The sequence below is a fragment of the Micrasema longulum genome, unplaced genomic scaffold, assembly GCF_059751315.1.
Source record: "Micrasema longulum isolate JH-2025_06_02 unplaced genomic scaffold, ASM5975131v1 h1tg000163l, whole genome shotgun sequence".
Taxonomy (NCBI): Eukaryota; Metazoa; Arthropoda; class Insecta; order Trichoptera; family Brachycentridae; genus Micrasema; species Micrasema longulum.
Window position 1 is genome coordinate 1,235,351 of NW_028277368.1, and position 14,953 is coordinate 1,250,303.

The window sequence follows — 14,953 nt, forward strand, 5'->3', positions numbered from 1 at the left end:
CAGTAAATACTTTATTTAATTTAACCAATAGTTTTGTCAAAAACGTTTTCATATAATTTGCCCAACACATAAACAATAGTTAAACCATTTTAAATATTCTTAAATAAATACTTTTATGAGGGATTTTTATCAATTAAAGTCTTGAGTTCTTTCCACACAAACAATAGCCACAAAAAAATTAGGTTGTCGAGCGATCGAAATATAAAAATCTATCATTAAAAATAATGCTCTCAAAATCGCACAAAATATTTGGATATATCAAATATTCACGCAAAAGATAAGGTTATTGACCTACCGTAATGTAAAAGATAAGAATTTATCGTTTAAATAATGCTACCGTAACCAAAAAAGATGGGTTTAAGCAGAAAATATTCAGATGCCGGTAGAAATGATTTATTTTTATAGATTTTTTTATAGTCAAGTACTTTTTTAATTTGTATTTATGGACTTAATTAAAAACATCTGAAGAAAAATAAAACAGTGTATTTTTTATTAGGCTTTATATATTTATTTTTATTTTAGTTAGCCGAAAAAAATTTTTTTTAGTCATGAACTTGCCAAATTTGTGTATTTGATTAAATTTTTTAATTTTTTGGCAAATGTTGCCCTTAAAAGGTAAACAATATGCAATTTTAAGTAGAAAAACACATATTACAGGAAATAAAAAATACAGAACACGTGTTTTTATTTAATATGTACATAATGATTTAGGCCTGTTAATATGTAATAATCATTTTATTTTATACTTGAAAATAATGTGTAAACACGCGACTGTTGAATAAGTTGATCTGATCAATATTGCCAATCTACGAGGCTAGGTACTGCTCCGAAATTAAGCAATATTAATCATTATTGGACATCGACAGCTTAATAAAATGATTTAAGATATAAAAATGATACGAAGGTGAGTAGTCGTAGATACGCAACTTGGCAACTATAAAACGAGACCCCAAAATTATGTCACGTTTATCTTGAGAGAGGCTTTAGCATCAGGTGTAGAAGCTGTCAAAATGAAATTATTACTGGTAAGTGTCAAAGCCTTATTTATTGCGTTGGACTCTCAATTACATTTCATCTGGATAAAAATTAAATCAAATTACAAAATGGGTAAATAATCATCATCATCATTTTCCTTTCTACACCCAGTGATGCATAGAGACCTGTATCGGTAAGCCAATCCAGTTTATTTCAATCGTTTTTTATATGAAAGTAAGCGATCGGTTTAAAGCTTCAGGACCAATGAAATATTGCCGTTTTAACAACCATTAAAATCAATATTTTACGTCCATTCTGCCAGGAATCGAACCCTGGACCTCAAAAATACGATTAAAATGCCAACCACCTTTTTTTTTTACAATAAACATAAGAGGTAAAACAGAGTAAGAAAAAAATAAAGGGTAATTACATAGCAATGAAATACATATTTACAGTAAAAATAGCAAACAAAAATTCCACAAAGGCATGGCCTGTTCGTGGGTATACAAAAAATGTTTATGAATTTTCACTCCTAAAATAAAAAGTCAGGTATATTATTTTTGTGTTTTATAAGAAAAAAAAAAAAAATATTCTGTAAAAGGTTATAAGGTACTTTTTTTGTAGTAATTAAAAAATGAAATAAAAAACATAAAAAAAACCTAAAAATATTCCTCAATCAAATATTAAAGGGCAACAAAACATATCATAGAAAAAAAGAGTTAAAATCTTTAGTTTCAATCCATGAAAATGCGTGTTTTTTAAAAGAAGGAAAATTTTTGAAGTTTGGGATGAATGAAATATTATCAATAAAAGAATAATTAAACATTTTTGGGCCTATAAAAATGCATGTCTCTGTGCTAGCCTCGTTTTACAATGTGGTATTTCTAACACACGATTCATTCTTTGACTTGATCTATTTGAATAATTTGTAAGTAAATTTTGGTTCTAAAATGTACATTTTAAACATTGAAAACAATATATTTGTCTTATATCAAAAAGTTTAGCTTCTTGGGACAATTTGAAAGAGGGAAAAGTGCGATTTTTGTGAAACATTATTTTTACTATAAATTTTTGAACGGTTTCTTATGGTTTAATATGGTTTTTATAAGCTTTTTTCCCTTAACTATTTATAAAGACTTGTGATTTTTTTCAGTTTCACATATTAACTATATTTTTTTATGTAATTCAACGAATATTTCATATTTTTTTACAATCAAACCCGCAAAAATAACGAAAACATAATCCTTTCACTGTAACTTTCAATGCAGTATTGTCAATTTGTGATCATTCAAATACTATTCTAGATTCATAACATGACAATGAAAGAATTTCAAATTTACTTTTGAATTGCGTCTGGATCTAAACCGCGGCCATACGTCCCAGATCCCGCTTCGAAAATACCCTAAAATTAGTAAGCGAACGCACCAACCACTACACAATGAGGCGGACTTATCTCCACTCGATTAGCTTATTCAGGATTTTTATGTGAGAGCAGCCATCGATCGAGTTGAAAACACTTGCCTTGTTGTTTGGCACAAAAAAAAATGTTTTAATTATCTGCTTGGTTGCGGAGAATATATTATATAGGTACCCATATCGTTTTTTTTTTATTTGATATTATTTAACATTATAACAACGAGAACTTTTAAGGAAAGGAATATGGAAATTTCAGCATTTACATTGAATTTGGCTAATTTACTTTATTTAGATCAATTTACCTATTGTGCAACTCTGCTACTGTTTAAACATCTCAGTATTTGTCAAAATCTTAGGAATATATATTTTTGACATTTTTTAATCGCTTGTTTGTTGAATTGAACTAAATTCAATAGTTTTAATCATTAATGAATAAATTAATGCTGTGTACTGTGTAGTTAACACGCATGTAAAACATTAAGTTCATTTTTTCCTTTAGACTAGAGAGTTCCGCTTATATTTATTGTGAACTCATAAGTCTGACAATCTTATGAGTGCTTTATTACCCAACACCCATAATTAACTTTTCCAAAAGCCAGACTGGTAAATACAATTTATGTGACTGTGCGTTTTTGACCCATATTCTGTTAATCATTTCACTGCCTTAATTCATAATTTATAGGGACATAATTCATATTTTAATTTTAGCAACACCTTCAAGAACTGACATTATTTATCGATGGACGACAAATGAATGTGCGTGAATAAGATTAATTAGTTTTTCTTATTTTTTTGTTAAATCTATAAAAAGTCGTTTCATTACAATTTAAACAACTACCGAAAACCAATAACGTTTAATGAAATATATACGTTAACTGTTAGCCCTTTGCTCGCTGACTGTTCAAATCTGTGTAGGTGTAAAATAAGGCATATTTACCTCTTATCTGAGAATGCATTTGATGTAACTAATCTCTGTCGGTATATATTTTGACACGTAAAAGCAGTTTCTGCTATTTTGATCAGTTTTGCGTAGACCTGTTACCCGTTTGTTTGTGTCAATTTACTTCACAAACCTTAATATTATTACTATGTTGGCTAGTAAGTTTTCATTTCTCAAATGTTTTTGAGGGTTGATTAAAATGCAGAGTTTTTTTTATTTGTGTTAATATATCGTTTTTACTAAAATACAATTTATTACACATTATTTGGGACATAAGTCCCAAACCCAGGGGACTAAAAATTTTGTGTTGAGTTGGGACCAGCAATTAGTTGACACAGATACAAGAGTATATTATCACAAATATTATATATGATAATAGCAATAAATAAATATAATAATGACAATAAAAAAACAAATATATGGCACATTAACATGGTAAATAGTAAACGCAAACATTCGTTTTGTATTAAAACAATAACAACTTTTTATGTTGTAATTCCCCGAGGGTACAATTTTGTGCTACAATTTTTTGATAAAGTGTTAAAATTTAACTAGCTTGTAAAACTCGTAAATCCCAAACTGACTTTTAAAAAAAAAAAAAGTGAAATCAGTTTTTACTTCAGTAGCAGATAGTAGCGAAGTTTTCATTCGATTTTTTTTTTAAATGTAGCACTGTCCAAATATATCAGTTTTTCACGCATACGGATCTGTTGAAGTCCTAACAGAAATCGCCAAAACATAATTTCTTACCATTTTCGGACTTACGAGTTTTACAAGTTGGGTGACATTTTATCGTTTCGTTTATTAATTCATATTTTTAAACTCATTTTCCAAAATTTTAACAGCTGCCAGCTCGGGTAGTATCAATGATAACGAGTTACACATAAATAAATTCTAGTCATTATTGCCCCAATAATTTTTTTGCTGAAATATATTGTTTTTCATATTTTTTGCTTTTTTGGCAATATCTGTATTTTACGTATACCTCCATATTATATATCAAGGCTATCCCGACAGAATCATTTAGTAAATAGTTTTTATATATTTTTTAATAAAGATGTAATATAGATGTTTATTTTTAATTTTATGCTACGCTTAGAATAAAGATTATTCTTTCAAAGCCTTATAAAATAAAATAAAAAATATTTGAGAAATAATGCGTTGAATGAATAAAAAAGCTTTAAAAGCGATCTTTCGGAATTTGTTTTAATGAGTTAATGCATTATGTCAGACAAGCCTAGATATTTATAATTTTTTTTTTTTAAAATTATGTTATTTTAGGATTATTAGCTCAGTAATATTTTGTTTTGTATGTGTCTATTTGATTGTTGCTAATTATTTTCAAATAAGTAGTTTACGATGAAGTTCTGATGCCAACCCTTATGTGTGGAAGCAAAGTATGAAACTAAGAAAACAAAGATGAAAGAAGGCTTAATGCGGTAAAAATGTTACCTCTGAGGCAAATGTGTGGTAATAGATGCATGAATGTCGAGATCCGTGCATTGTGTAGCGCTGAGACAAGCATTATTAACAAATTTAAGAAAGAAATGCAGCGTTGGTTTGAACACGTAGAGCAAATGGACAGCGAAAGAACGGCCAAAGGATTAACTGAGCGAATGTTGATGGATCTAAAGAAGATGTATAAATGTTGAGGAAACGAGGTTTATATGACGTTATATACTCTCTGCCTAACCCGAAAGAAAACTGACGTGACAGTTTGTTTGTTTTGGATAAAAATAAAAATTGACAGTTTATATCATAACCAATGCAATGACATGATATTATAATACTTTTATAAAATATACTGCTCCTCATAATAAAAGTTTCTAACAATTTATTCATGATAAATCGATAGAAGTACGGCTAAAACAAGAATATAAAATAGACTTAAGTATAACGTAGGCAAGACAGACATTTTAAAAAACAGGTGAATGTATTTTCTAGAATTAACTTTTGAGAATAGATTATCCGATAAAACACCGTTTTAATTGTTGAAAAAATCGATAAAAGTCACAGAAGTTATATTCTACAATGAATTCGATTGTATGAATTCAAAGTCGTGATTGAAATATTATCCTATTTCTTTTGTGACAAAATTATATCAAGAAATACAACTTTAATCTGATCATGTTGTCCGCTCGATACCTAATCAAAATTATGAATTGAAAATCATTGAACAAAGCCAAGACTGTTAATAATTTATTTTGAAATCCAACTCGTCTTGTACCTATAAGTAAGAAAATTTGGCTACAATTCATGAGGTTACATATTCGATTCCTATGCATTCAATTTTTTAAACAAAGAAAAATATATTCAAACTAAGGATCTAATGTGTTTTTCATGTAATAAATATTAAAGATTAACCATTTTTTATTTAAATTATAACATCAAGTTTTTAAAAATATTTACTGCCCTGTGGACCATATTTTATTTTATTTTTCTCATAAAAACAAAACGCATTATGTAATTTATACAATGGTTACAATATGTCGGTTGAAATATATACATTTAATGTGTCTCAATTACATTATGAGTACAACTTTTATTATAACATAATAATATTTACTTCAAGTACTAGTTAAGTCACAAAAAAAATAGTGTATCTGTTTTATTATTGTACATTAGGGTGGGCCGATATTTTTTTTCCGAATTTTGAAATGAAAGTGGCCTGAAAAGTTGCCAGAATTTCTAGCAATGTTCCACCAATTAGCTGATTATGATGTGAGGGCTTTTCCCCAGCCGTTCTCTGAGGCGTGCTATCCGGTGCCATAGCAGTTCATCCCAGAGAGAAAGTCTAGCAGCAAACATTACACTTGGGCTGCAATGTCAGGAAAGCTTTTGTAGGGCTAAAAATATTTTTGCACATCATTGCTCTTGCACACTTTCATATCCATAATACTACGTTGATTGTATTTACATGACAACTCACCGGTGTATTGCTGCGTGCATAGAACCTGAAACAATATGTTCTTCACTTCCACGGAGCATTGATAAAATCTTCGTGCCAGCATATTAGATCGTGTACAATAGGCTTGATATTGTCCAGAAACTGCGTACGCGCATCAAACTGAAGCCGACTAAACTACTCTTAAATTAGTAGTTTTACGTGTTGGTCATTAGTCACTCTGTAGACGTTGCTTAGTACGCAACTGCCGATTTAAATTCAAAAATGCCGGGTTGTGTCGTTTTAAAGTGTCAAAATACTGCTGGGATTAAATAAGAATAGGGTGGGTGGAATCACAATTCGCGTGTAAGTAGCGAGTTCACAAATAATATTATTTAAGAATTCGATTATTTTATCCTCTGTCAGATTGTGAATTAAAAGAAGATGGACACTTTGTTGGTTTGGCGAGAGGAGTCGGATTTTTTTCTCGGCTTTCTATTCTAGGTTATAATATTATTTTTTATTAATTAGTTTTAATAAATATTTGTGTTTAACAATTTAAATCATACAGTTTCTACTGAGACATCATTTTCTAAACTTCGTTTCTTACTTTTTAGGTGATTTTGGCGTGGATCGGAGTAACTTTGGCTGCGCCAGTTCCTGGTTTACACATAAACCTTGGTTTTAGTCACCCAGCTGCTTTGTCATATCCACTGGTGCAATCCGTGCCAGTGGTGCAGACTGCACCGGTGGTGCAGGCCGTACCACTAGTGCATTCTGTTCAGTTAGTGCACTCGTCACCAGTGGTTCATCATGTACCTGTAGTGTATTCTTCACCAGTTGTACATCACGTACCAGTGGTGCATTCACATGCACTGGTGCACCACCATCATCATTCGTCACCGCACGTCATTAAAGTTAAACAAACACATAGAATTAAACATTATGGATAGGACACGTTTAATAAAATAATTTATTTACAATGGTTTTAAGGTCGTTTTATATATATATATATATATATTGAAGCCAACTGAATAAATACAGTAAATTAATGGACGCTTTATAAATTATTTACTGAACATTATATAAACAGTTTTTGAAAATTAAATTATCTTATGAAAACGCACTTTATTATTTATTTTATTTATAAACTAATTGATATTACATACATTTTTAACAGTGATAAAGCCGCTGAGAAAATGAATGTCTACGCATTAACAAAGCTAATTATTTGTCATCGGATGGGTTAAGTAATCAATCGGCTCACTGTTTTTTATTTACAATTAATACATTTACTATTCTGCTTATAAATTCCCATTTTCACATATGCGATTTTTTATTCTGTATTTCGCACCCCTGAAAAAACAGTGGCTTAACTGAATAAACGTCTTTTTGCGGTAGAGAAGTTTCGCACTCACCTGCGCTGTCAGTAAACTAACATTAATATTTTTTTTTAAATCCAATACCTTGAAATCTAATCATCTAGTTTTTAATATTTTTAGAGATAAATGGCATAATAACTGCGTCATAATATATATTTTTTTAATTTGAGAATAAAATAAGTATTAAATTACTATTTAAGATTTTAAAGCCACACTTGTATTTTAAAGAATTATGCCGTTAATTTTTAAGGTAGAAAATACGTTCAGGAACGATTCTGCATACTTACAAACGACAATTATATTCGATGTATCGCGTAGTTGCGATACATACATAGTTTACTCTTTCGAAACTATCGAATAAAGCGACATCTATTGTTGAAAATGAGTTAGTTATTATACATCTGAAATTTATATATTTGACGAGTTTCCATAATAGACAACGACGAGAATTTTAAGGACATATTTTTATATTTGTTTTCTTTAACGTATTTTGGATTTTGTCCAGGCGGAATTTTTCCCATTTTTTCAAAACTATTTTTTCAAAAGAATACGTATTAAGTACATAAAAAATATCCATGTTTTTGATAAAAAACCGACTTTAATCATAAAAATTAAATGTTATTCCATTTTCAGCATAACAAAAATACCAAAGTCGAACATTTAATCTATTTTAGTGGCGTAGCGTGATAACATCGATACACTTAATAAAATAAAAAATATTTATGTGTTGTTTGTTTTCTTCTGCAAGATTAAACATTATAAAAATAGTAAATAAAATAGCCCAGGTTACCCAAAAGGATGAAGTCAACTTATTGAAGCGTGAAAGACCTATTTTTGTGAAGGTAAAAAATAAAACTTTTTTACGAAAATTATTTTACGATGTTCTGTTATTTTTTTAAATCCATAAAATGTTTAAGTTTGTCTTAATTTTCGAAGACACGAACTGGATTCAACCCCTTTGTTGGCAATATTAACATATCACAACAGCGATAGAGAATATTTTATAAAAGGGAATATACAGGTCTAGGCATAGTTAGGGCTTACGAACTGTCATTGGTTTGTTTAAATGTCTATTTTACGTACTGTAAAACAAGTAAGTACGGATTTCACCTGCATCAATAAAAGCTTTAGCGTGCTAACTTCACAAATATCGCTAGATGAAAGAATTGAAATAATAAAAATGTTTTAACATATGTAGAATAATGAATGTTTCCCAGTGTTTAAAGTGGCTACTTAAGCCAATGACAAATTATACGTCCTGTAAATGCATAAACTTCTGTATTACGTTCAACAAAAAGTTTTTCATCTCTGTTGTAACATTTAAACATAAAAAATGGTTTCATGTTGTCATGTATTTCAAATAAGTGATTTCAGATGATTTTTAAATTAATTTATGGCAAAAAGACATTTTGAAAGCAATCTTTTTGACTAATTTTTGTAATTATAAAAAAACAACATGATTTTTATGAACCATTTTTTTTTGGGTTTTTCTGTGCTGGTATTCCAAACACAATTAAAGCGCGTTTTAACGTACGAAGCACGCGTTATAGCGCTCCGTAAATGCGATCAGAATACCATCTCAGGGCGGGTGAAGAACATAGTTATGTGTAAGATTTAAATTCCGACTCCTAGACGAGTGTTTTCGACTGGCTACTCACCCTGAAAAATAAAATCTAGTGAAAAAGTCTGCCTCCGTCGGTTTGTTCGCCTACCATGCTTGAAGTCTTGAGTATCTGTCTTTCCATGGATCGTTGCGTGTATTTTAATTTCTGGCTACTTTTTTGTGTTACAGACATGGTTTCTAGTCCGTATGATGTCACCGGCAATACGCAAAATTCATAGATTTGTCTTTTTAAGCATAAAAGGACTTAGTTTGCTTAAAACAACCCAATTTAGCCTTTTTCTTTACTTTGCTGTTTGGTTATCTTTTTTAAGTTTGACTGTGTCTTTAATATACGTATTCATCAACCACTTCGGTTATAATTTAAAACATTTGCAGCAAAATACTATAAGCTGTAGGAACTAATTAAAAATCATCTTGTGGATTATTTTTCCATATATCGAATCATGGCTTATCATAAATCCAGCCCAAAGGCCAATAGATACGCAAAAGAGTGGGGTAACCTTGCCCGTGGCCCGCATCTGCTATATATGGCCAGTTTATTATGAGGAAATATCATATTTTATCAATAAATCAACGCACCTAGCAATGTTCTCACAAGACAGGAAAAGTGATTATTATTTTTATGAATAAAATAAAAGGTGATATACGTTTTCAATAGTTGCACGAATGATTCGCGCAACCATTGAATCGATTACCATAAAAATATTAAACGCAATGCTTCCATAATAAATGTACATGAAAAACCCAAAGAATGTGCTAATATATAGAATACATATTTTATAAATGTTGGAAAACATTTGGCTAACGAATTATTAAAAAATAATACGTGTATTCCAAATTGTGATAAAAATCCTTTGATCCATGAAATTTTTTTGAATTTTCAACCAACTAAAAATACAGAAATGGAAAAAGTTATAATTAATCTAAAAGGCGGATCCTCACCAAGATACGACAACGTAACATCGGAAATATAAAAAAAGTAAATTACTTAATTAGTGAACCAATTGCTCATATTATAAATATGAGTCTCCAGAGTGGTACTTTTCCTTCGATATACAAACAAACTATAGTTACTCCGATTTATAAAACAGGAGATCCGGAGGTCCGGAGAACAGAAGCAATTATCGTCCGATCTCGTTAGTATCTAACATACATAAAATTTTTGAGCAAGTTGAACAAAACATATTGCATATTTCTTAAATAAATTTAAAATCATGAATAAAAATCAATTTGGATTTGTACTGATGATGCCATTAAGTACCGATGATGCCATTGCAAAAATTACTTCACTTATCGATAATGCCTTAGACAAAAAAGAAAAAACTATCGATACTTCTTCTGATCTTCGTAAAACATTCTTTAGTTTATTGCACAAAAAACCATTTGAAAAACTTAAACACATTGGTTTAGAAGGAAAAACTTTACTATGGCTAAAAAGCTATATGACTAACCGTACACAAAAAGTAAAAATCTTAAATATTTTAATCCAGTGTGAAAGAGGTAATTTTTGCATACCGCAAGGCACTGTATTAGGTCCTTTATTATTTGTCATATTTGTAAATAAAATTTTCGCTTTAAATTTAAAAGGTAAAATAATATCTTATGCAGACGACACCGTTTTAATTTATAAAAATATTGACTTGGGAGGATGTAAAGAACAGTGCCAACCATGATATCCAGATAAGATACGTTATTTTTTGTTTTGTTCACCATTTTGTAAAAAAGACCGTATTTATATTGTTATGGTATTTGACACAATCAATGAAGTGTTAAATTCCGCAAACCAAGTTTTCAAATTTTTTTATTAAAAATTAACGTAAATATTGCATTTTTAATAAAAATTATAAAAACGCTATCTATGGATTAATTCGCTTCGTATTTTCGTTTAGAATCACCTTAATGTATTATATTATATTATTAAGTTGCTTTAAATAGTGATTATACAGATAAATAAATGAATTTTAAACTTTAAATTTGTAATTTAAGTAAAACAATTTATTTTGTTAAAACAAGCTACGGATTTATTCAAATGATTTAGAGAACAAGTGGGTTTCAAGTTTTTATACGAAACATCACTTCACTCACAGCCTCGCACCTCTGCTGGGAAAGGATTCCATGCCGTAGGGCCTGCGACCGCAAATGCGCATTTACCGAATTTAGCCAGTGCTTTCCGACGTAGTGGAGTGATGTCCGATCTTAAAGATTCATTTAATACTGACTGAAAATTTAAAAAGAACGAAGCTATCATATCACCTTTATTCAGTAACACGAAATATGTCAATATCTGAAGAGATCAGGTTGAGTAAAGACATTGCTCTTCCTACTGGTATTACTATTAGTAGGCGGGTCCTTCAAGCAGGAAGATAAAACATCTAAAGCTGCTGATGTTTAAGGTAGTGATTAGGAACATACAGAAAAATAATATCTTCATCTATTTCAACCACCACGCAACGGTTGAATAAATTTATCTGATTAATAATGTATCTATGGAATGTGTAATTTTATTTTAATCAATTCTCAACTCATGGATTAACCTGTCCAGGAGGGACAAAGCTTTGTTGGTCCTCGACTTAATTCAAACTTCTAATAATAATATTACTACACGGAGGTGTGTTCGTATTACGCAAGAAACGTGTTTGTTTTATAGACTGACCATGATTATTTTACAATGGCTTTAATCGGGACATATCCTAACGAGGGGAAATATATTTAAAAATACATTTATTTTTTAATAGAGAAAATAGTTTAATTGACAAAATAAATATAATATATCATTTTATATGTACACATACATATTATATTTTATTCACATTCAATTTTTGTTATCTAAAACAGGTTCCTTAAAATAAGTTTTTTTTGTAACTATTTTTATTTATTCACAATACATTCATTTAACATTTATTAAGAACAAGTGCCAACTCCGTGGAATCAATGTCCTATATTGAATTTGGACAAAAATATGTAGAAAACTTTTACAGTCAACATTGCCATATTTACTACATATAACAAAAACATAATTAAAAAAATACATGGCAAATCTAACATAAAAAGAACATGCAATAAAAACATTTCAATTGTATGAAAAAATAAATAATAATATGCTAAAAGACACATATTTAAAAAAAATATATACATTGATATTAAGATTTCTGGCAGTTAATGAATGTTTTTTCCCGAAGTATGAATGGTGACTTAAAGCTGCAGTTGTATTGGATCTATATAAAATTAAAATATTTGGAAATCTAGGGTAAATTAATGGTAATGAACATTATAAACAAGAAATATTTTTATATTACTTCGTAAAATAAATTTGTTTTCTAAAACATTTACTCATTGGGGATGGGTCCAATTAGACCCAGTTGTATTGAAAATGATTGATTACGTAAATAGTCATTTTTAAAGTAGAGTAGTAATTTAGAAAGCCGTCAGCCATATAAAAGTGAAATTAAGATAATAGCATGTTTATAAAAAGAGTGAATAATCAAATCTACACAACAGTTGAAATGTTTTTGGGTATCACAAATGATAAGCAATGTAAATATTAGTTTTTTATATTACAAATGAGAATCTTATTACGTATTCGACCAGTTAAATTGATTTTTAAAGTACCGTAAGATTTTTCTAGTGCTGTGAGTGTTTTCTGCATATTGAGAAATGCCGTTTTTGTGAACGACGCTATTTTCAGGAGGTGATTATTACAGTTTTATTTTATGAAAGCGGCCTGAATGTTTTAGCAAAACATAAAATTGACCTTACTGCACCCAATAACACCAATACCTCATTTTTCCAAAATAATGAACTGGCATTTTTCTGCACAACTAAGTTCAATTATTCCTCAACTGAATAACAAACAGCTATCCTAAATGTTAATTTTGATATTTCAACACAATTGACCGAAACTCGTGACTCAAGGTAGTATTATATATTATTATTTACAAAACGATACTGCCATTTAATTACTTTGAATTCTCCAACGTGGGTCTGTAAAGCTAAGACTAAAATATATTTTTTTAAATACATAAAAAACAGCCGCGTGGTAGAAAAAGTGACTTATGAATATCAGATGTATATTTCTAGAATAAAAATGACGTGATTTTTTTTATAAAAAGGATACCAATATTTTATTAATCACCATTATTCGACTCTTCACTTCAAATGATGCATAAAGCACCGCTTTGATGCACCAACCAGGGTGTATTAAGATATTTTTGAAGGCATAATAATATGATTTTAAAGTTGTAACCAGTCCAGATACCATGAATACTTGAACCGTTAATATATAAATAAATAAATAATAATATTCGATTAAAAAAAAAAAAAAAACGTAGTATCACATTTCTGAAGTAAATATTGTATGTCAATCATATTTAGAATCAAAGCTTAGATCTCCTCCGGGAGAAATACATGTAAGGCAAATGCAAAACTCACCAGTTCGCGGGGCGGTTATTAAATAAAAAAAAATGAATTTTTCATTACCAAAAAAGCACGAGTGGTCAGCCTATTGCAACTAAAACATTGGCGAATCGCGTGACTTATGACGAAACTATAGTAATTTGTAAATAATCAGTGGCGGTACGTCAATTTTTATTAAAATGTATTTTTAACTCGTTTAATAAAACAAATTAGATTGCGTGCGTGTTTATCCGATAACGCGTTACTCCTTTGATCGCTTTAGTACTTAAATAATTTACCAAGTGCGACTTGTTAAACATATTTTGGTTGTAAAAAAGAAAAAAAGAAGTCTCAAATCGCCCAAAATGATTGGTGTGTTAAAATAATTAATATTTTGTAAAATAGAACATGTAATAACAGTGGGTTTATAAAATTAATTGTTTTTTTATGACGTCAAGTTGGCAGTGATTTAAATCGCAAGTAATATACGTTAGAAAATTTAATTTAATTTCAGAATATGACATCATTCGAATATAAGTGGCTTGATCAATACAGTTGCATGTGTGTTTGCCTTGGTTAAACTTTAATTATTTTCTTAAATAAATCAAATATTTGCACAGTACATAGGGTAATCATTAAAACTAAATCGCAGCGCATTACTATCTTGTAACAAAGGTGAAGTTATATGAAGGATAAAATATTGTGCATCATAAAATTTATCCAAAATTAACTTTCACCAATTAAAAAATATACTTGTAATGTACAAAATGATCTAGTTACTCTAATACTTTAGTACATAAGTTACTTAAGTACATTAATTCAGTGCCTTATGCATTACGTGCGCATAATGTATTATGGTGTTGATTGATATGCACAAAGCAAAATTTATTTTGTTAAAAATATGAATAATATGTACAATAGGGAAATATCACTTACTACGAAAACCCATAAAAATATATGAAAAATATTAAGAACAATTAATTGAATTTTTGAAATCAATCAATCAAATAACTTTTAAAAAGAAAATAAATTAAAATATATCACTAGAAAAACGCGACATGTTTGGCATTGATAGTTGTGACGTCAAGATTCGTGACGATGTTTTATAAAAATTTGATAATAAACATGAATCGTGACGTATTAAAGGCGTGGCCACTGCAGTGATCATTTTTGCGGGAATTGAATATTACAAATTAAAATTATTGTTTTATGTTATTAATAAGTAGCAAAATATATATTTTTTTGTATTGGACGGTATTTTATAGACCCTTATTACTTTTTGAAATGTTTTTAATACTATGATATTTTTTCCTAATAGGAAAATATCAGGTTTTTTTTGT

General features: G+C 29.3%; 2 protein-coding genes across 2 annotated transcripts in view; one reads left to right on the forward strand and one right to left on the reverse strand.

Annotated features, from left to right (window-relative positions):
* Positions 1 to 14,953, reverse strand: part of LOC148284045 (neuropeptide SIFamide receptor-like) — a 219,531-nt gene that overhangs the window by 71,095 nt on the left and 133,483 nt on the right. The window lies entirely within an intron of this gene.
* LOC148284048 (uncharacterized) lies at positions 932 to 7,815 on the forward strand. Its single transcript, XM_088242751.1, has 2 exons — positions 932 to 1,025; positions 6,833 to 7,815. The coding sequence occupies exons 1-2, from the start codon at positions 1,011 to 1,013 to the stop codon at positions 7,166 to 7,168; spliced, it is 351 nt and encodes a 116-aa protein (XP_088098877.1). The 5' UTR covers positions 932 to 1,010; the 3' UTR covers positions 7,169 to 7,815.